This window comes from Hippocampus zosterae, chromosome 16 (genome assembly GCF_025434085.1).
Source record: "Hippocampus zosterae strain Florida chromosome 16, ASM2543408v3, whole genome shotgun sequence".
Classification (NCBI taxonomy): domain Eukaryota; kingdom Metazoa; phylum Chordata; class Actinopteri; order Syngnathiformes; family Syngnathidae; genus Hippocampus; species Hippocampus zosterae.
Genome location: NC_067466.1, coordinates 14,713,031 through 14,734,869, shown reverse-complemented (window position 1 = coordinate 14,734,869; position 21,839 = coordinate 14,713,031). Strand labels below are relative to the sequence as shown.

General features: G+C 44.7%; 2 protein-coding genes and 1 long non-coding RNA gene across 6 annotated transcripts in view; 2 read left to right on the top strand and 1 right to left on the bottom strand.

The window, feature by feature from the left end:
* The first annotated feature begins 45 nt into the window (after window positions 1-45).
* Window positions 46-12,712, top strand: abcg4a (ATP-binding cassette, sub-family G (WHITE), member 4a). The gene is made up of 15 exons (XM_052047521.1): window positions 46-709; window positions 3,447-3,673; window positions 6,446-6,563; window positions 6,630-6,762; window positions 6,855-6,905; window positions 7,002-7,147; window positions 7,245-7,368; window positions 8,128-8,242; window positions 8,331-8,470; window positions 8,904-9,002; window positions 9,142-9,310; window positions 9,387-9,487; window positions 9,614-9,772; window positions 10,149-10,267; window positions 10,358-12,712. The coding sequence occupies exons 2-15, from the start codon at window positions 3,448-3,450 to the stop codon at window positions 10,581-10,583; spliced, it is 1,926 nt and encodes a 641-aa protein (XP_051903481.1). The 5' UTR covers window positions 46-709; window position 3,447; the 3' UTR covers window positions 10,584-12,712.
* A 1,103-nt stretch (window positions 12,713-13,815) lies between these two features.
* LOC127588699 (histone acetyltransferase KAT5) lies at window positions 13,816-21,810 on the top strand. 4 transcript variants are annotated; one of them, XM_052047522.1, is made up of 15 exons: window positions 13,816-13,921; window positions 14,003-14,069; window positions 14,713-14,781; window positions 14,856-14,992; window positions 16,088-16,156; window positions 17,310-17,480; window positions 17,553-17,627; window positions 18,444-18,506; window positions 18,760-19,008; window positions 19,092-19,181; window positions 19,285-19,425; window positions 19,513-19,606; window positions 19,688-19,847; window positions 19,921-20,002; window positions 20,354-21,810. In XM_052047522.1, exons 1-15 carry the CDS (start codon window positions 13,892-13,894, stop codon window positions 20,486-20,488), a joined length of 1,632 nt encoding a protein of 543 aa, XP_051903482.1. In that variant the 5' UTR covers window positions 13,816-13,891; the 3' UTR covers window positions 20,489-21,810. The 4 variants fall into 4 exon arrangements, with proteins under 4 accessions (XP_051903482.1, XP_051903484.1, XP_051903483.1 ...); XM_052047524.1 differs by lacking the exon at window positions 16,088-16,156; XM_052047523.1 differs by lacking the exon at window positions 18,444-18,506.
* The window catches only part of LOC127588703 (uncharacterized), a 2,381-nt gene continuing 1,032 nt past the window's right edge, over window positions 20,491-21,839 (bottom strand). Inside the window, exon 2 of the long non-coding RNA XR_007959163.1 lies at window positions 20,491-20,586. This is a non-coding gene — a long non-coding RNA (uncharacterized LOC127588703). The remainder of the gene's footprint in view (window positions 20,587-21,839) is intronic.

Genomic DNA, 21,839 nt, shown 5'->3' with positions numbered 1-21,839 from the left:
AAAAAAGACTCGAGATTTTATCAAGGATGATGTAATTGTTCATCAGCGTGCTGGATGCAATCAAACTGAGTAATATTATTATTTTTTTTTCATCGACTTTTTTTTCTCCCCCCTTCTCCGCGCAGCAGCAACGCCCTGCAACCTCGCAGACCGGCGTGCGCACCCCGCGCATCTCTCACAAGCTCACAGACCGACCCGTCGGACTGTCCGCACGTCGAGTTCCTGTTGCAGCACTTGAGTTGCATTCTAGTAGCCGGCCCGGAGGCTACTCAACCATCCTCCCGTCCTCATCCTCCATCTCAAACGTCGAGTGAGTATTGGAGACGCGGGCTCGGAGCGGATGGATACGTCCGAAGAGAAAGCGGCGGTGATCTGATGGAGAGCCGCAGCCACAGTTTTTCCGCCGGACATGATTTTCATCTCGGGAGTTGCCTGTGCGGAGCATGCGGGATGATGATGATGATGACACCATGAGCGTCTGCCGCACCCCAGGAGGTCTTTTGACGAGAAGCGGCCGTCTTCTTTTTGCCCCCGCGAACCAACTGGATTGTTTTTGCCCTGGACTCGCCATCAACGCGCCGGCTGGGACTATTTGCTGGGATTGTGTTGTGGGGGCTTTTTTCTGAAGGGATCTCCTGTGGACTGTTGCTATCCCACCCGGGGAGGGAAAACAGGCGTCTCGCTTGCTCGTTTCGGCGCACAACAACAAGTAAGTGCAGCGCGTGTGGGATGCAGCAATGTGAAGGAATTTCTTTTTCTGTTCGTTTGGCGTGGCCTTATTTCAAACATTCGGAATGAGTAGATGTCACAGTGCATTTTTTTTTCTTTTAGCTCTTAAGAGCACTTTACTTGTCAAATTGCATGCTGATAGTTGCTCACCCGTACTCGTGCAGAACAGCTAATTATAAAATATAATAATTAAGAAGGGGTGGAATGGTGGAGTGTGGTTAGCGCACATCTGCCTCACAGTTTTTAAAACTGAGGGTCGAATCCCGGCTTAGGCCTTCTAGTTTGGAGTTTGCATATTCTACCCACGCGATGATGTGGCTCTGGCTTCCTCCCACATTCCCAAAACACACTTCCTAGTTGATTGAAATTGTCCATAAGTGTAATTGCCAGTGGGAATGATTTGTCAGGTGACTGGCAACCGATCCAGGGTGTACTCCGCCTCTTGTCAAGTCAGCTGGGATGGGCTCCAACTCACACGCAAGGATAAACACTTTCAAAAAAAAAAAAGATGTATGGATATTGACTTATAAGCCTATTTCACCCTTCTAGTGAACTTTTACTCGCAGGGGGGTTGCACGCGCTCACGTGTCCCGCTTATGGGTGCCACGCATGACATAACAGGCGGGGCGCCTTCATCTGAGTAAGAAGCCATTAAAGTCCGTTTTTTTTTACAGGGCCTATATGCAGCCTGGTAATGGAAATTCACTAATGGCGTGGTGATCAATAAAAGAGCCGTGGTCAAGGTTTCTTCATGTGAGCATGTTTTACTACGCCTGGTGCGAGACGGGATTGGCTGCAGTGCACGTTTGGTCAATGGCGTGGCCTTCGGGAAGCCTTATGAGCACTGCAACCTTTCTTCTCGTACTTTTAAAGGTGCACTGGGCATATGACACCCCGACATGGATGCACGCACGGCTCACTTTCAAGAGTGGAGACGTGTGATTTCTGCTACGTCAACCAATGGGAAATAAGTCACGACTATGAGGGGCCAATGGTAGAATCAGATAGAATTAAATGAAAAGATTCTATTGCGAGATACAATCCTCAAATAGTGTCAATTAAGACGTGTGTATCTGAAAGCAAAGCATTCTCAGCTAACTAAAAAAAAAAAAAAAAGTTCTTGAACTACTACTAAGAGGGCGGCCCGGTAGTCCAGTGGTTAGCACGTGCGCTTCACAGTGCAGAGGTACCGGGTTCGATTCCAGCTCCGGCCTCCCTGTGTGGAGTTTGCATGTTCTCCCCGGGCCTGCGTGGGTTTTCTCCGGGTGCTCCGGTTTCCTCCCACATTCCAAAAACATGCGTGGCAGGCTGATTGAACACTCTAAATTTTCCCTCGGTGTGAGTGTGAGCGTGGATGGTTGTTCGTCTCTGTGTGCCCTGTGATTGGCTGGCAACCGATTCAGAGTGTCCCCCGCCTGCTGCCCGAAGACAGCTGGGATAGGCTCCAGCACCCCCCGCGACCCTAGTGAGGATCAAGCGGCTCGGAAGATGAATGAATGAATGAATGATTCTATTGCGAGATATGATCCTCAAATAGTGTCAATTAAGTCGTGTGTATCTGAAAGCAAAGCATTCTCAACTAACTTTAAAAAAAAAGGTTCTTGAACTACATAGAGTTAATTGAGGATGGCACTGGAAAGATATCCGCTAGCAGAATGTTTGGAGTTCAAATCCAGCGCAAGTATGGCAAAGATATCACAGATGGGCCTTTTCAATTAGCGAGACTGAAAGCGAACCTCAGCTTTTAACCGTCGCAATCTTAACGCCTTCGAGCAGCCCGTTAACGCAATTAACGATAATCGCCTCATGCCCAGCGCCGTTTTTTCCTGACAAGGTGACTCATTTTTTTACCCGGCGCCGGTTGGTGAGGCTCGTCGGCTAATCATTCCCTCGACGGGAGTCAATTGATCCTCGCATTCTATTTTCCAACTGACCCCTTTGTGTTCATTTCATAGATGTTCCCAAATGATTCTTCTTGCACCACAAAATGGTATTACAAAACTACTGGTATACTCTAAAATGGTTCAATGATTTTGTTGTTTACGATGATACTAGTGCAGCGTGTTATACCGGAGACAAATTCCTTGTGTGTTCTACATACTTGGCCAATAAAGATGATTCTGATTCTGATTCTGATTCTGATTTGGCTCTGCTTGAAAAATCAAACGAGCTCCAATGCAAGAACATGAAAAACTGTCATAAATATAACCAGGCCCTTTATTTTTATTTTTATTTTTTATTCCTTTGCTATCAATTCCGTTTTAGTTTGTTATTGTCCTTTTCAGGGGGAGTAGAAGTGTGCTGCAACATTCTGTAACATACCCGTTATACTTATCTAAGATGCTTAAGAATGCATTTTCTAGAACGATTTTTCCGTTTGTGCTGTCAGCAATCGAGCGGTGGAGAGGGCCTTTTTTTTTTTGTGCCTCTCGGTACGGACTCTCCGTCCTAACGTGCCTTATGAATTGACAGCACTGGTGTCCTCCACTGCAACCTTTTCCAGGGTCAAAAATATAGCTCTCAAGCTGTAAAAGTCAACTGGCAAGGGTACGGCATCACCCAAGGTTCGACTTTTTTATTTTATTTTTTTTTTGTGATGGTGCGGTGTAATACTTTAACATGCACGCCTTAGTCACAATGACAAACTCGTATTTCAAGTCATAAGACGGTGTCGATTAAAACGCGCAAGCTAAATTTCGCCCGCGCCTCTTTTTCAGAATGGCCGAAAAGACGGACGGGGTCTCCGTCAGCATCCCCATGGAGGAGACCAAAGTTCACAGCGGGGCACCTCCGGAAGCGCCCCTGCTCACCCACCTGAAGAAAGTGGAAAATCACATCACCGAGGCCCAGCGATTCACCCACCTCCCACGTCGCTCCGCCGTGGATTTGGAGTTTAATGAGTTGTCTTACACCATCCGTGAGGGTCCCTGGTGGAGGAGGAGAGGTACAGTGCAGCGAAAGTGACGGATGTTGATCACCGGCTGGTTTCGCTGTTTCGTTATTTCTTGCCCCGCCGTGTGCGCAATTCGCTTTCGTCTTCCTGCGCACACGCAAGCGCCAACGCTCATAGTAAATAATTGACGCATCTGTTTTTTTTTTCCTTGCGTCGTCAGTGAGTCGGACGTGATTGATCTGGCCGTGAAATATGGACGCCATTGAAAGGCGGCGCCCTTCATTATGATGAAAGGATGTCCGACGCGAGGTCATCGTGACTTAACGACAAATCTACCCTCGCTGATCTTGATGTTTACCTCCTATGTGGGTTTGATAAGGCGGGGGCGTTCCACGCGCACTTGAAAGGGGGCCGGACATTATTCCTTTGCAGGCCCTGGTGTGTTGTCCCATGTAGAGTATTTTTTAGGGGGTGGTTTTGGTCAAATGGAGCAGAACGGATCAGACAGGGAGTACACAGCAGAAGTCAAGAGTGTTTTTGCTCGTGTTGTCTCGACGGGTTCCTCGGCTCATCGTGCGGAGAATGTGTGAAGAAAAAAAATGCTATTTTTTTTTCCCAACGAAGCAAAGTCTTTCAGAAACTAGGCTCCCAGTCTGCGTTTTGTCAAATTCCATCCATCCATCCATCCATTGATCCTCACTAGGGTCGCGGGGGGTGCTGGAGCCTATCCCAGCCGTCTTCGGGCAGTAGGCGGGGGACACCCTGAATTGGTTGCCAGCCAATCACAGGGCACACCGAGACGAACAACCATCCACGCTCACACTCACACCTAGGGACAATTTTAGAGTGTTCAATCAGCCTGCCACGCATGTTTTTGGAATGTGGGAGGAAACCGGAGCACCCGGAGAAAACCCACGCAGGCCCGGGGAGAACATGCAAACTCCACACAGGGAGGCCGGAGCTGGAATCGAACCCGGTACCTCTGCACTGTGAAGCCGACGCGCTAACCACTGGACTACCGGGCTGCCTGCTTTGTCAAATTCTCTCAGTAAATGACCGCTGAACCCAAACTGCCCACCTCCAGTTGGTACACCGGAGCACAAAAGAGACGTTACGTCGGACGCGATGAACAGAGCAGAAGTCTTGAGCTCGCCGACGCCGCTTTATGAGTTATTCCGAGAGATGACCGCGGCCAATGGGCCGTACGCGGAAAGCATCATCCTGCCCGGTGGATTTAATGCTGCGTTCTCTCCTTTATCGGCAGGGCAGTTAAAGAGTTGAAGTGATGTGCGAGGCTGCCGGGCTGCCATTAGCGCCACGTTTGGCGGCGAGAGTCATTTGTCCTTTTATTTTTAAGCTCAAAGTTGATACAACCCCGATTCCGTGTCAAGAATGACCTTCGACCCTGGGGGAGGTCACTCTCATTGACTTGTGGAAGAGGTCGGCTAGCGCGAGAATCCTTAAATATTTTTTGGGGGGGAGGTATGAAAAAGCTGCTAGCTTGATTAATGCCACAAAATTCATGTGGTGTACCTGCCAATCAATTGATCTGATCAGAATTAGCATTGCCCTCGCAATAGCAACTACTGATTGCCTGGTGAGTCAGGCAGAGCGTCGCGCTCCTGGAAGGACAACTGAAATCAGGCTTTATTTTGCCGCGCTGATTTAACAAATCAGTCACATGTTCTTTTTCAATCAATGATCACCGACTCATGATTTGAGAGGGGAACGCCACACAATATGAATGAGGGCAAGGCAATTTTGCGATTAAAAAAAACTCCCACAGGCATTTCGGGATTGTGTGCTTGTGTTTTTGACTTTGGTTGATTTTTTTATTTTTTCCATACATCGAGCTGCGCTCGCCGCCATATGGCCGGAGTGAGACACGGTGATCAAGATGTCCTCGCAGTGTCACACAGATAAAAGCATTATCATGCACGAGCGACAGCAAAAGTCTGGATCATCAGTATGCAGCACATAGAAAAAGGAAGAAACGTTTTCCCTCGCAACAGGGATCGAGGAAACCGCTGACTTTCCCATTTTATTGCTTCATGTCAACGTTTATGGCGGATTTTAATTCTGACGTTTTGGAGTCATTTATGATGACTTCGGTCCTTTATGTCATTATTCAAGTTTGTGAAAATCACGCAGCGATAGTACCGTATTGGCCCGAATGTAAGACGGTGTTTTTTTGCATTGAAATAAGACTGAAAAAGTGGGGGGTCGTCTTATATTCGGGGTCTAGACATTATACCCATTCACGACGCTAGATGGCGCCAGATATCATTGAAGCGAATGCTGAACTTGACTCCCGAGGCCAAAAGTGAATCACTGTCACGAAGAATAAAAATAAAAATAGCGGTAGCACGAAAAAGAGAAATAAAAAATAGCAGTAAGAAAGAAAAGAGAAGAAAATAATAGAAGAGATAACAGAAAATGGAGAAACGTCGCAACAATCTGGAGAAAAGTGGGTCAAAGATCGGGCAGGTTAACCGGTAGTTGAGGAGAAGTTATGATGCAATTGACATTTCAAAAACCAGAAGCCATTCATTTACGAATGTGATTGCACTTTAGTTTACATATTTAAATCTTCAGATAAGAAGATTTGAATGAGGCCAAATAACATGCTTTTTCTCTCAAATATATCACTACCATCATTTGTTTCAGATGTACCGTTATTATTTTCTGTATAAAAATTAATTTGGTGTTCAAAAAGTCTTTTTTTTTTTTTTTTTTAAACTTGAGTCTTGAAAATCGTCTTATAATCAGGGCCGTCTTATATTCGGGCCAATACGGTAATTGGTTGTTTCCCCTCTTCTTCAGGTTACAAAGCTCTCCTCAAGTGTCTATCCGGAAGATTTAACAGCAGAGAGCTGATTGGCATCATGGGACCCTCCGGAGCCGGGAAGTCCACCCTGATGAATATTTTGGCGGGATACAGGTGAGAGGAGATTGCTTAGCAAGAGTGACATTTGCACCGGTGCTCATAGTTTGCGTTTGGGTGCAGGGAGACGGGCATGAAGGGTCAAATCCTGGTCAATGGCCGCCCGAGGGACTTGAGGACCTTCCGGAAGATGTCCTGCTACATCATGCAGGATGATATGCTCCTGCCGCATCTGACCACCAGGGAGGCCATGATGGTGAGTCCACTTCTGCGAGTTTTTCTTTTTTTTTTTCGTTCGGCGTCCAAGCGCCGGATGTGCCCGATTGCTGTTTTCTCTTTCCTTTATAGGTTTCGGTCAATCTGAAACTCAACGAGAGCATGCAGGTCAAAAAGGAACTGGTGAGTCTGAATGAATCGAATTCCAGTTTGACGGTTGAGTCGGGTGTTATGCGATCGAAGAGTTGCGCAGCGATGAGCATGTGGCTTCCGTTTCAGGTGCACGAGATTCTGACAGCTTTGGGGCTTTTGGACTGCGCTCAAACCCGGACCAACTCTCTTTCGGGGGGTCAATGCAAAAGACTGGCCATCGCCCTGGAGCTCGTCAACAACCCTCCCGTCATGTTCTTTGACGAGCCCACCAGGTTACAAGCTCGCCTTTCCTTCCCATCTGTGTCATCTCCACGCGATTCCTCATTCGAGCGTTGCCACTTATTTTTTTCGTTTGTGTGTCGCATGTAGCGGTCTGGACAGCGCCTCGTGCTTCCAGGTGGTCTCCCTCATGAAGTCGCTGGCTCAGGGGGGACGAACGATCATCTGCACCATTCATCAGCCGAGTGCCAAGCTCTTTGAGATGTTTGATAAGGTAACCCGAGTGCCTGCGCTGCGCTGCTTTCTTTCTATTAGCCGGCGCGGGGATAAGCCTGAGTCATGCTATCTGACAACGAGAGCAGGGGGAGTTGTCGCTCAGGCTTCTTGTTTTACCTGTTCAAAAATACCGTACCGGCTCGAATATTTTTGTTATTTTGACTTCAAAATGGCGCAGTGAGAGTGGCTGCCTTCCCAGCAGCTCCTATATTTTGTTGTTCTACTTCCTTCTTCCTTTCATAACTTTGTTGCTGTGAATTGCGAGACTAATAAAGGTTTTCTTATCTGATCTGATCTTATCTGATCTTATCTTATCTTATCTTATCTCATCTGATATTATCTGATCTTATCTGATCTTATCTCATCTTGTCTCATCTTGTCTTATCTCGTCTTATCTCGTCTTATCTCGTCTTATCTCGTCTTATCTCGTCTTATCTCGTCTTATCTCGTCCTATCTCGTCCTATCACGTCTTATCTCGTCTTATCTCGTCTTATCTAAGACGGCCCTGATTATAAGACGACCCCCTTCTTTTTCAAGACTCAAGTTTGAAAAAAGACTTTTCGAACACCAGATTAATTTTTATACAGAAAATAATTACTTTATTTACGGGAAAATCAAGTAAGTTTAAAAAAGAAAATAAATTCTTTACATCTAGTTATTAGCGGCCTCTGCTGCGGTTCTCCGTCTCATTTTTGATGCAGTTACAACTTTGGAGTGAACGCCTTTGAGTGTAAAAACCGCTCTTGTGTCTTCTAGTTGTACATCCTCAGTCAAGGTCAGTGCATCTACAAGGGCACGGTCCCTTACCTCATCCCTTATCTGAAGAACCTTGGCCTCCACTGCCCGACGTATCACAATCCTGCAGATTTCAGTGAGTGGTCGAGTCTCCTCGCATACTGCTCGATGTGAAAGCGTCTTTCGGGCTTTCAATGAAATGACATTTCTTCTCTCCCTTCCAGTCATCGAGGTGGCGTCGGGAGAGTACGGCGACTTGAACCCGGTGCTCTTCGAGGCGGTCCAGGGTGGACTCTGCTCCGAGGAGGGCAAGAAGAACTCGAGAGACAAGAGTGACTCGTCCTGTCCCTCTCAGTGCTACAGCGTGAGGGATTTGGACATTGACGCCGCGCGACGGAATTGACGAGTCGAGTGCAGGATGATAGAAACGGAGTATTCCAAACACAGAACAAAAGGAGAAGTCATTTTGTTTTGCTTTTGTTCGCGTCCGAGAAGAAGCGAGACTGGAAATTGCAATTTTTAATCGGATTGCAGTCAGGAGCATTCGAAAGCCGACGATTTTGACAAGTTGACATAAAATATGCGCCAAGAGCTCCTGAATGCCTGTTTAGATGTACAAGCGGGTGTTTTGCAACTCACAATTAGCCAAAAATGCTAATTGAAAACACCAGCACTGTTTTCTTTCTAATTATCTTGAACCCACTCAGGGACAGCGACGGTGGACGGCGCGTGAAAGGCTTCAAATGTGTATTCGCAAACCGTCGGGAAATTGATTGGTCCGTTTCCTCTCTTCCCAGGACACGGGGACCCTCGAGAAGCATAGCTTTGCCACCAGTACTTTCACCCAGTTCTGCATCCTCTTCAAAAGAACCTTCATCACAATCTGCAGGGACACGGTAAAACTTCCTTTTGAGCAACTTCCTTGTGTCAAATGAACGCGAGCTTGGTTCGTTGTCATCAAATGGCGACACAATCGGCAAAGGGGGGGGGGGGTGGAGTGTTTTTCAACTAAAAGCGCTGGCCATGCTTTCATAGGTGCTGACTCACCTCCGAGTGATGTCCCATCTGTGCATCGGAGTGCTGATCGGTCTGCTCTATCTGAAAATTGGAAACGACGCCAGTAAAGTCTTCAACAACACGGGTTTTCTCTTCTTCTCCATCCTCTTTCTCATGTTTGCCGCCCTCATGCCCACCGTTCTAACCTGTAAGATATCTCGCCCGTGGCCCGGAAATCGCCGGAAAGAGCCGTGAAGTCACTCGGCGATGTTTTGCTCCCGCAGTTCCTCTGGAGATGTCCGTCTTTGTAAGGGAACACCTCAACTACTGGTACAGCCTGAAGGCCTACTATTTGGCCAAAACCATGGCGGACGTACCGTTCCAGGTAACGTTGCGTTTCACACTCGGTGGTCATGAATGAGTTCACTTCCAGTCGGTCTTACCGTGACAGTGTCAGACCTCGGATGAGACACAACCGCAAGAATGACGACGGCATCGTCTCCCCTCACAGGTGATTTGTCCGATCATGTACTGCAGTATCGTGTACTGGATGACGGAACAGCCTGCGGAGGCTGGGCGCTACCTGCTCTTCGTGGCCTTGTGCACATCCACGGCTCTGGTAGCGCAGTCGCTGGGGCTGCTCATTGGCGCTGCGTCCACGTCTCTGCAGGTAAGGCGCCCCCCCCGCGTCTTTTTGAGTCCTCTCTGGTATTGGCGAAATGAAATTATTTTTCTTTTTTTTGGGGGGGTGGGGGGTTGGCTTTGGTTTGCCTTCCGAGGGTGAAGTAGCTCAATAAAAATGAGTAACAAGTTCCCAACACATATTTTGAGTGACCAAAAAAAAAATTCTACCATAATCTTTACATTTTGGATTGCATTTAAAAAAAATGAACAAAGTGTTTTTAAAAATTAAGTACTAGTTATTTATTTTATAAAGTCACAGAGAGCCCTAGCAAATGGATGAAAGACCCACATGTGGCCCGGGAGCCACAGGTTGGAGACCATATGATTTTTTATTTTATTTTTTTAATTTTTCCACCCCACAGGTCGCAACATTCGTCGGTCCGGTCACAGCCATACCTGTGCTCCTGTTCTCTGGCTTCTTTGTCAATTTTGACACCATTCCCAAATACCTGCAGTGGAGCTCCTACTTATCCTACGTCAGGTCTGCTCTGATTTCTTCACTATTGACGGCGTCCCAATCGTTGAGCGTTCAAGACTCTCCTGCATGCTCATTCCGTTTTGCCGCTCCCAGGTATGGCTTTGAGGGCGTGATCCTCTCCATCTACGGGATGAACCGCACTGACCTCGAATGTCCAGGCCTCGTGTGTAAATTCCAAAAGCCGGAGGAGGTCCTGCAGCTTCTTGACGTGGAGGATGCGAAGCTCTACGTAGACTTCATGGTGTTGGGGGTTTTCTTCTTGGTTCTCAGACTGGCCACTTACTTAGTCCTTCGCTACAAATTCAAGTCTGAGCGTTGATCAACTCCTCGGTTCAACTTGACCCTTGAAACCGCTTGATATTCATGAACGTTTCCTGCGTCGCTTCCCCTCATAAGTTGCCCCCACCATTTGTCTCCCCCTCCAGGCTGCTTGGATTCCTTCTACAGTTGTCATCACAGTCCGCAACATTGCTCATCTTTCACTATGCGTATGAACCATGACAAAAGCTACAGAAAGCATGTTTAATTGAACTAAGGATCCGGAATGACCCCTTGACCCCTTGACCCCTTGACCTTGGAATGCGCTTGTATGCTTATTTCCAAGGAAAGTGGCCCACAAAGTACTTTTTGCCTCCCAATGGCGAGAGAGTAATCTTCCACTCTCAGGAAATCCAGTGATTGGCGTTTGAATTGAAACGCTGGACCATATTTCCAGAAGAATACATTCCTGTTGTGACCGGGGGGGGGGGGAAAGGAGAAAGTTCAAGTGCCAGACCTTTTATCGGCTTCCCACTTTCCTTGAATCCCGCGTATCCTTTGTGGGGACACAATCTCGACCATACCAACTGCCACAGAATGCCTGCCCCCCCCCCCCGCCCCCCCCCCTGCCCCCCGCCCACCGTGACCGATCCTCTTGGTGGGCCTTATGGCGCACCGTGAACATGAATGATTGAATGAATCAGGACGATGGACGTGTAAAGATGTCATTAGCGTGTCTAACTCATTTGCCGGCGGGACAATAACTCTTTGTTTGTTGGGCGGGGGGGGGAGACAACCTTGAAGGAAAAACAGACGTGACTGCTGCTTTTAGCCTGATGCAGAAGGCTAAATGAACTGGCTGCACTTAAGAAAAGTGCAGGAGCTCAGGTGGGGATAGTTGAGGAGAGGAAAAAAAAAAGGAGAGATGCTTGTCTAGTCGCTGTTACTCTTCTGAAGCAATTCGTCCAAGTACTTGGATGATTCTTCGACCTGCCCGCCTCCACTCCCACCCGTGAGCTGTGATGGAATTATCTTTTCTTCTCTCCATCACTCGGCATTGCTGATGTCTGACTGAGGCCCGTTTTCCAAAACAACGCTCGATACTTGAAATGCCGGCTGGGCTGATCGTGTGCCTCTGAACAAGAACGAAACACGCTTTGTCCGCTTCCGTGCTGGATGTTTGCGCGCACACAATTCATATCGCCATACATGCTGGTCTGTCTGTCTCTCTTTCAACACACACACACACACACACACACATGCACGCACGCACGCATCCTTGTTTCAGGGCAGTGCAACTATTTTCCTGTAGACTTGCTATGAAATATTTCTTATTCAATCGATGCTACTTAGTAATCCTAATTATAATGTATAAAAATAATGTAGGCATATAATCAACGATTGTACAGTGGATATGTTATGCTGTGAAAGAAAGAAAAACAACAAGTACAATGCACTTTTCAATTTGTTTTAGAACCTTATTTATTTGTACGATATTTGTCTTTTTTTTTATAGCTTCGCGTTTGACGAAACGTATGCTTTGACTAAATGTATGCCTCTTATCATGTTCACGCAGCTGGTACAACCTAAGAAAAAAGCCAACAAGTATTGCTTCTTGGAATGAGAAGCTAACGAGTGAAAAAAAAATCACTCTGTTAGATTTCCGTAAAATGCAATCGATGAACGGAGGCACGGATACTGTACGTGAAAATAACAATTGCAGTATTGTTTATGATTCCATCAAAATTGTAATGACATGAATGCGTTTGATTTTCAGGTGAAAAGTGTACGTTTAAAAGCTAGGAAAAGAACTGTAACTCGCTTTTTGGAACTTTGGTTCAAAAGAACACCGTAGCAGGGGGCCCCGAGTCGTGTTATTAATAGCAATAGAAAACATCATGACCTTTTATTGTCCAACGTCCTCACCCAACTGTCATCTCGTGTACGTTTTGTAACGGAAACCTGATTGATGCACTTTAATTTGTTGCCAACAGCATTGTGCAATAGTAACTCAGATGACACACCTCATCAAGGAAAATGCATTTTGTTTTGTGTTGTGGCCACTCAGTAAAAAAGCATTTTGAATGTGCATGTTCAAGGAAGCTTTAGAGGGGTAAAAGCAAAAATAATGCAACTCCAATATAACGCCGATGCTACTTTAAATGCCACAGGGAGGGTACTGCCTTTGATTGCCAGATTGCATCAAGATAATTGCCTCTCAAGTGCAGGAAATTGTGTCTGAAAAGGAAATATCGCATCGTCGTTTTACTGCCAACGCAACAGATACAGTAAGTGTTTTCACCATCCTTAAATTAGATCAAAACCCCGAGCTGGTTGCTGACACTGCGGGATGTAGAAAAACAGTTTACGGGGCAAAGGATGGCGGTGGGGAGGGGTGAAATCAAAACAGTAGCAAGGCAGTAAGTGGTGAAGTTGTCGTTATCTTGGGGTCTGAAGACAAAACAAAAATGAAAAAAAGAATTTTCCTTCTCTCTTTCAAATTATGTCTACTCATCTGGATGCTCTTCTAAAAACATGGTGCTCTCTCATTTGTTTCCAAACCTCAGAAAATGCTTAGGATAAGCCTTCACCGACACATTTCTTCAGTCAATAAAAATCCAAACCGCCTCCTAAAAATCATTGGCCTGTCAAAACGTTAAAAAATATCATTCTGTAGATTTGTATCAGCAGTAGTTGTTAAGGGACTATGAAAGTTGAAGAGATGCAGCATACTAATGCATGTTTAAGTCAGTCAGTTTGTCTCTTGACACACTTTGAGTTATCATGTTACTATTAGCTCTGACAGACGTGAAAGGTCAGCAGTCATGTGTGATGTATTTGTCTACAGATTACCATACGTACAAATGTCTTGACGGCCGATTTTTGTCGGATATTATTTGTGTATCATTCAATGTTTGCTTTTATTTTCATTTGAAAAACATAATATCCCAAAAGTTGTTCTAATAATAAACATCATTTATAACCTTTGCCATTGCTTGTAAATAGTGAATTGTTTTCAACTTTTTAGCCCTCAGATGAGCACATGTAAAGAGACCGGAAAATTTGTCACATACCTGATATTAACTGACAAAAAAATGAACAGACCAAAACGTAATATTGTAATACTTCAATGAGTTTTTTAATTACTTGAAGTAAAGGGTTTCTGAAAATGACGTTACCCAAGATTTAAAAATATTTGGTTCACATCAACATACGTACTGTATACTGTATTTCACAACCAGGTATCTCACTTCCTGTTTCGTTTAGCGACTTCCGCCTATCGCATCCCATGTCAGGTATTCTTGATCGGTTTATTGACCTTTGACGTCGGCGTCATTTTCCCACAACACACCGCTCCAGCTCGCAAGGATGACGAAAATGGCCGACAGTGGATCATCGGTGAGTCTCCGAGCGATGTATTCTTCTTTTTCAGTCGTTGCTCACTCGCCAGGCGTCAAATGAACCCATTTCTCCCGACAGGTTGAAATTGTCGAGGGCTGCCGCCTTCCCGTTCTGCGTAAGAACCAGGAACATGAAGACGAGTGGCGTAAGCATTGTTCGCTTGTTTTTTGAAATGCTAAACCAGCTAATGCTAACTAGCGGACCTCGGTTGTTTTTAAGACATCCCGGCCGGTCGTTACAAATCCGTAATAACCCGTAACGTAGTCGGGACATCCTAAACGCGCGTATGTCTCAATTAGCCATCGGTAACCGGTAATCTATGTGCAAAAAATAGTCCCGATCAAGTTTTATTGATATTGCGTATCTGTATATTAATTGTAAGTAATAAACAGTGTGTGACGTTTGGTCTGTATTATTTTGGTAGAAATTCTTATATTTCTTTCTGATTAGAATATAGTGCTTGAGTCCTTAGCATCGTTTTGACGTCTGCTTCAGTGTCAGCATCACTGTCCTCTTGACACTGGCACCATCCAGTCCACTTTTAAGTGGATTAATTTAACACTCATCCTTACCAGTAATGAAGATTGCAGGTTGTGTTCTATATTATTTTGTTTAAAGTCGTTCTTACTCCCATACATAGTGTCAACTGTATAAACTGTGTAGTTATGATACTTCAATTTAAGTTCAAATAATGTGATCAAAACTGAATTTTATTATCATGTTTGTTTGTAGTGAGAGCACTTATTAACGAATTATTGTTTATCTTAAATTTCTTTCTTGTTGTCTAGCATTGGCCGAGATTTTAAGTGTGAAGGAAGTCTCCGGGAGAAAACTCTACTATGTTCACTACATTGACTGTGAGTACCGGTATATTTTGGCTTGTAGTCGTTGTGGTTGAAACCACTGAGATGACTCAATTGATTGTTGACAGTCAATAAACGTCTGGACGAGTGGGTCACAGCAGACCGGCTGGACATGAAGAAACTCCAGTTCCCGAAAAAGGAAGCAAAAACGCCCACCAAGAATGGTCTTCCAGGCTCGCGCCCCAGTTCACCTGAACGAGAAGTGGTGAGTGGATATACTTTCAGGAATGCAGCACTAAATATTTTTTTCATAGAATCGAAAATATTTCCCATACATATTTTTAACCATGCATTTACCACCTCAAATTTAAGCTGTTCACATTTCAAGGGAATTCGTCATTAGCTCAGTGATTCTCAGAATGTGGTACGAGGGCTCCCTCGAGTGGTACTCAAATGATTCATTGGCCAAGTACAGTTCGGTTGTATTTAATGGTCACGTTAAATACGTTTGTATTTTATCTGTAGGATTATTGCGAAACTTCTATTTCAATATAATTTTACTTCACGTTTATGTGCAGTGCATTTGAATTGAATCACGACTTGGGTAAAATTTATTCGTATACTCACAAGTTTTTGCTTATTGTTACCATGCTAAAATAATGACCTATGTCATTTGTTGGACCTAAATTATTATTTTTTTGCCTGAATCATCTCCTCAGGATGCTTAAATTGTCTACATCCTCATTTGATGGAAGATACAAAATTATTCATAGCATTAATATAATCAGTGCTTAGTCCTGTTAGCATTTTCTGAAGAGAAAAAAATGTATGAAAAAAATGACGTGAACAATTGTTTCCAGAATGTAAAGTTATAACATTTGAATGTCATGTTTTTGTTATATTTTGACTTGGTTTTCATTAATTGCAAATATTTTTTGCAATTATTTCTAAAAGTTTTCTTTTGTTCTTGTGTTTTTTTGTGCATATTTTTTCAGTCTTGTACATTTTTTGCCACAAATATTTTGAATTTATTATTGTTGTTTTCATTATGACTCCTGTCAAACTTGGCATCTGGTATGACATAAAATGTCATACATTTTCTACATAAAATGTTGACTCTCTCGTAATAGTACAACTTTAGGAATACAGTCTCATTTTTTTATCAACATATAGGCTATCTATGCGCTTGTAATTGAATGAGTTCATTACAGTGGTACTGGGAGAGCCACTTCTTTTTTGCGCTGGTTCTTGTTCTTTAAAAAAAAAATCTATCTCCACAGTCCATCTGAATAATGAACCCAAGGCCCATGCGAATGTCAGTTTAACCCCACCTGCTTCTCTTCCTTTCTATTCAATTCAGAGGAAGAGTCTAGATCTCAACCTACAATCTGCCACAGCTCCTTCCAGAGGCAAAACTCTCCCCACTCCGGTACAACTCGAATTTACCCATTACCCAAAGAGCACAAGGCCTTGTTTACTCCTGGTGTTAACATGCGTCGTGTTATCGTGAAGGTTGCTCGCGGCTCAGGCTACGCTGTAAGGAGACAGCCAAGAATCTGATACCGTTTTAGGTGTAAGCGCTAGCTAGGGGTTGCATAATTTCGGCTGACACCCAGGAAGGTGTAGAAAAGTCAAGTCGCCCGATGACGTCGTTAAAATTTTCATTACAGTACTAGAATTACAAAGAGAAATCACAGTCGGAGGTCATCTATATTCGCACTTGTGATCCTTTTGCTTGGAGAAACTCGTTCTTGGCTGATGTGGGTTCTGCATGGTGGGAATTGGTAACGTTTGCAAATAATCATGGACCTCTTGGTGTGCGACGGTGTAATTTAACAGTGCGGGTCGAAAACGCGTTCGTAATGCTACGACTGGTTTACAGACGCTTTCCCAAAGCTGCGCATTCAGAAGTAGAAGACAATTTCAGTCTATTCAGGTTGACGGACTGATTTCATTGAGCGTGCTCGTCTGGCGCCTCCTCCTTAAATCCAAAACGTATCGATAGCGACCAGTCGACATCACACTCGAAATGAGACTTGGACATAGTGAAGTCAACGAGTCTGTAAAACTCCTAGTAAGCACCGGTTCTTTTGTTCGGAGAGCCTGCGGTATACTCACACGTGGGAGTGTTTCCACAATTTTTTTTATTATAATCACAAGCACAAAAGCAGCTTGGGTGAATATCATAAACGATTAATTAGTGTATGTGACACTTAACATAGCCATCGTTTGAGTCCAGAAGATCGATTTTTTTTATTTTCCCCCCCCGCGGATGATGTGAATGAACCCTTTTACCATGTGCCCGGCCGGCCCCGTGCTTGACGTATCTTAACACCAGATTTAAATCAGGCGCAATTTCCATTGAACCCAAAGACAACCAAAACAAATTCAGCTACTTGACTGAATAAGCTGTGGCCATGAGTCGGACTCATTCTCAGCCCACATAAGCTGCAGGTTGTACTCCTTGATGCCAACCAAAAGGGGGCGACGTCTCATTGAGTCGCCGGCCGTTTTGCCAAAAACGCACATTGCAGCCGATCTTGAACGAAGCAGCGTGTCGTAACGATTTTTGTTCACTGCAGAAGAGGAAAGTGGAGCCGGTCCCCCTGGTGCCGCAGGTGCCGCCGGCCCCCCCGGTGCCCTCCCTGCCAACTTCCACCGAGGCTTCTCCGGCGGCCGTTTTCCCCGCCGCGAGAGAGACCAACGTCTTCAAGAGCCGAGAAGACCACGAGCAGATTTCTTCCCTCACGACAGTAATGCTGAAATCCGCCTCGTGTGCGCTTTTCAAGTCGTCCTTTGCATCACACCTTTTGTTCTTTCTGAAGAATGGCACTGCTCGAAGGCTTATCCCCTCTCAGCCCGGGAGGAAGAGGAAAGCTAATTGCGGACCCACCGATGAGGTATGGAATTTGAGTGTGATTCAAATTTTCACAGTTTACTACCACTCCGGTCACATGTTGGTTGTCTCTTTAACGTTTCACCTTATCTTGGACAGCTTAAGCAAGCATTTGTTCATTTTTTATTAGTGAAGCAGTGATCAACAGATGTTTTTAAATGTTTTTTTTTACTGTTTCTCAGTTGAAGGTACAACTGTGAAAACGAAAATGCCGCTTTCAGCACTGATGGAAGATAATAGCTGTACTTGAATGATTTAATTGAGGATTGATTGAGAATTTGGTCACACGGTGCGCCTCTCCGGATCATTTTTCTACATGCGTACAGAGATGGGCAGAGTAGCCCAAAATTGCTTCAGAGAAAGAGTTACCGGTACTGCAGGATACTATGACTCAAGTACAAATAAAAAATAGTCCTCTGCATATATTTGAGAAACTCCCAGCGGGTCCAATTAGTTTGGACGAACTGCTCTTTTTTTGCATTTGGTTGTCCCATTTTTCCGGTTTCTTCTGTGAATCAGTTCTTGGGTTTGTTTGACCATTGGTTTGGCGTTCCCGGATGAAGCTTCGCTGCGATCGTAATAATCGTTCTCCCAAACAAGCTGAAATTGTATTCTGGTAAACCCTGAGATGAGCTCATCTCTTTTTAGCCTCCTTGACTCGCCAACCGCAAGGCAGACCCGCTCCGAGTCTGCCAGATTGGCAAACTGATCTCCAATCCGCCCGAGTAACCCAAATGTTGAGCGTGTCAAATTCAATTCATTACATTCCCCTTTTTAGTTTGCAAAAGCCCGTGTGTTTGTGTGTGTCTCTCTCTGCTAGATGATAAAGGTTTTGCAGTATAACAAGCCTCAAAGTGCCAGTGTCTTTCTACCACCACCAGAGGTCTGTTTGATTTCCTGTTATTGAAAGTTGTGTATTGCTGCCAAATCGTGCTGCGCCCCATTGGGGGGCCAAATCTAGTCTTTCTGGTGACATGTACAACCACTGTGATTCTACATGTTGCTCAAAAGAAATCCAAACCTCAATGTTTCATTTGATCAATCATCTTTTGATTTCTTTTTTTTTGGGGGGGGTTCTCCTAAAACCAGACATGCTTGGTTTTAATGTTGTTGTTGTTGTTTTTTAATGTTCCCAGGATTCACAGGACAGTTCCGATGGCATCCCGTCTGCACCCCGCATGACAGGCAGTCTGGTGTCGGACCGCAGCCACGACGACATCGTCACCCGAATGAAAAACATTGAGTGTATAGAACTGGGGCGTCACAGGCTGAAGCCGTGGTACTTTTCCCCGTACCCGCAGGAACTTACGTCGCTGCCCATCCTCTACCTCTGTGAATTCTGCCTCAAGTACCTCAAAAGTCTCAAGTGTCTTCAGAGACATTTGGTAAACAGAGACCTCTTTACAAAAATGGTCGCCCCCCCCCCCTGCTAGTTAGCCTGATTTTTGTTCCTTCTGTCTTTGAATAGACAAAATGTAACCTCAGACATCCTCCAGGCAACGAGATCTACCGCAAAGGAACCATCTCGTTCTTTGAGATTGATGGCAGAAAAAACAAAGTTAGTTTGGACGTTTCATTTTCTTCCCCTCAACTGTGTTTCTGGCTTTGGCATTGCTGCTGATTCATTAAATCTCTTTTTTTTTTTGCGGGGGTGGCTAAAGAATTATTCCCAGAACCTGTGTTTACTTGCAAAGTGTTTCCTGGACCACAAAACGCTCTACTATGACACGGACCCTTTCCTCTTCTATGTGATGACGGAGTACGACTCCAAAGGCTTCCATATCGTGGGATACTTCTCCAAGGTACACGTCTGTTGCCCCCCCCCCCCCCCCTCCCCGTTGCAACTGCATGGACGAGGTCCTAATATTATTTCCGCTTTGATTTTTCAGGAAAAAGAGTCAACTGAGGATTATAACGTGGCCTGTATCCTGACGTTGCCTCCTTATCAGCGAAGAGGTTACGGGAAGCTACTCATCGAGTTTAGTGAGTGCACATGGAGTGGGTTGACGGTCCCGCGATCCTTATCGCTCACATCATCGCTCACCTCATCGTCTTGTCTTTCAGGTTACGAGCTGTCCAAGGTGGAAGGAAAGACGGGCACGCCCGAGAAGCCGCTCTCGGACCTCGGCCTGTTGTCTTATCGCTCCTATTGGTCGCAGACCATCCTCGAGATTCTCATGGACCTTAAACCGGACAATGGCGAGAGGCCACAGATCACCATCAAGTAAATGAGCGATCGAATGTGGTTCATGTTGTCGAGGACACGTTTCACAGGTGGCTCTTTTGTCTCCCCTCAGTGAGATCAGTGAGATCACAAGTGTCAAGAAAGAAGATGTCATTTCAACCCTGCAGTACCTCAACCTGATCAACTATTATAAGGTGAGTGATCAATCGATTTTTGCAGGAAGGACCGTGTAAATAGTTGAAAGCCGTCATCTTAAAATTTGGGGTTCTTTCCAGTTGGCTTTTTAAAATCGTGGAGCATTGCAAATGGCCATAACATAATTGAAAATTCCGAAATCACTTTTGGTTTTTCAACTGCAAACGCATTCCTGTCCTGACTTTGTGCCTTTATTGAGGTGAACGTTTTCACCAACTGCAAATCTTTCGGCTTTTGTGCTCCCCCTTCTCGATGATGTAATTTCTCAGCCTGTCCAGTTTGGTCCCTATTTTTCTATGCAGACTATTAAGTGACTCCTTTTTGTTGTATTTTTCTCCCTTCTAATGAAGGGCCAGTACATCTTGACGCTGTCCGAAGACATCGTGGATGGACACGAAAGAGCCATGCAGAAGAGACACACGCGCATCGATCCAAAATGTCTTCATTTCACGCCCAAGGACTGGAGCAAGAGGGGCAAGTGGTGACGCCTCCTCGGACCATTTGGACAGCAGACGTCAAGCTGGAATCACAATGGTTTCACAATCCAGAAGCTTTTTTTTTTCTCTCTCCAACCCGGCACGAGCTGAAAAAAAAAACCTGCGTCAGCTTTTATTGTGAATATCTGTTCAATATTGTATATTGGGACTCTAGAAGAGTCTATTTGAACAATGACATCAGCAAAACTTAACAACACTCCCTCTGTTGGGTACATGATCGACTTCACCAAAATCTGTGCAATTTTTGAAAGGTCGAGAAAATAGTGTTGGGCAAATTGCGAACATGCGCAACATCTCATGTGGGGGTATTATAGAAACCCCCAGAGTGGATTTCAGTAGAGACATCCACATTGCCCCCACCAAACCCCTTCCAAAATGAAACGTTTTAATCAGTTGAATATTCGTCCTTCTCATGAGGCTCATTTGTTGAAAATACAACAGTTACATTATTGTTGTTTCTCCTGTGTTTGTTGCCAAGAAAACCAGAGTTCATGAACAAAAATCTCGAGAGCTTTTCAGAACTTTTCTATTTGTTTAGGGCCCAAATCGCCTCTACACCTCGTGTGGTGTAGCATAATTGTTCTTTTAATGATATTCATGTGTTTTAGTGATAATTCTGATGCCGCTCAACGATCCCTCGTGTTGGTAATGAAATTTGTTACACTGACTTCATGATCGGAGTCACCAAACGTCAGATGGGTCGAAAATGCTATGAAACACTGAAAGAAGAATTACTGGTAGTTTTCAGAATTTTAAGGCACCACTGTCATCAAAATCAGATGTCTCAATTACTGTAAAACCAGATTAGATTGAGTTTTATGCATCCCCAATGCTGGTGATTTCCATCTTTTCCCGTGTTCAATATCCAATGAAATAAGTCACTTCCATGTTTTGGGACTCCATACCGGATTTGATTGTATACCTAACATACAAGCCATGTTGAACTGTTAAAAGATTCATGTACATTTGGTGTACAGTTGTCTATTTGTTTTGTTTTTTTAACATACTGCACACTAGGAGAAGACGTGAGATGTTGCTTTATGTGCGTCCTTTATGCGTGTCAGAAACGATGTGGCGTTTTACTCTTGAAATAATTTGAGTCCTGTCTATCCAAGTGGAGCACAGTTGAAGGATGGAAACGAAAGTCTGGTTGAAAGTCACGTCTTTTGCCATTTTAAACTGAATTTCCTATTTTTGAAAGTTGTTTTCATTTCGATGTCTGTGAAAGAAAAAAAATGAAATACGTCGTCATTTAAATTGTTGAGTTTGCGTGATATTTATGCAGAATAAATGAAATCAGTCACGTTGTTTGGAATCGCAATGTGACAAGTGACCACCA

Excerpts from the sequence above, each read along its gene's own strand:
- abcg4a (XM_052047521.1), top strand. The coding sequence starts at position 3,448 with ATGGCCGAAAAGACGGACGGGGTCTCCGTCAGCATCCCCATGGAGGAG. Across the intron at positions 6,906-7,001 it reads TGCAGGTCAAAAAGGAACTG|GTGCACGAGATTCTGACAGC; the intron begins GTGAGTCTGAAT and ends CTTCCGTTTCAG. Across the intron at positions 9,488-9,613 it reads TGGCGGACGTACCGTTCCAG|GTGATTTGTCCGATCATGTA; the intron begins GTAACGTTGCGT and ends CTCCCCTCACAG.
- LOC127588699 (XM_052047522.1), top strand. The coding sequence starts at position 13,892 with ATGACGAAAATGGCCGACAGTGGATCATCG. Across the intron at positions 14,993-16,087 it reads GTTCACCTGAACGAGAAGTG|AGGAAGAGTCTAGATCTCAA; the intron begins GTGAGTGGATAT and ends TATTCAATTCAG. Across the intron at positions 19,009-19,091 it reads AGTGTCTTCAGAGACATTTG|ACAAAATGTAACCTCAGACA; the intron begins GTAAACAGAGAC and ends GTCTTTGAATAG.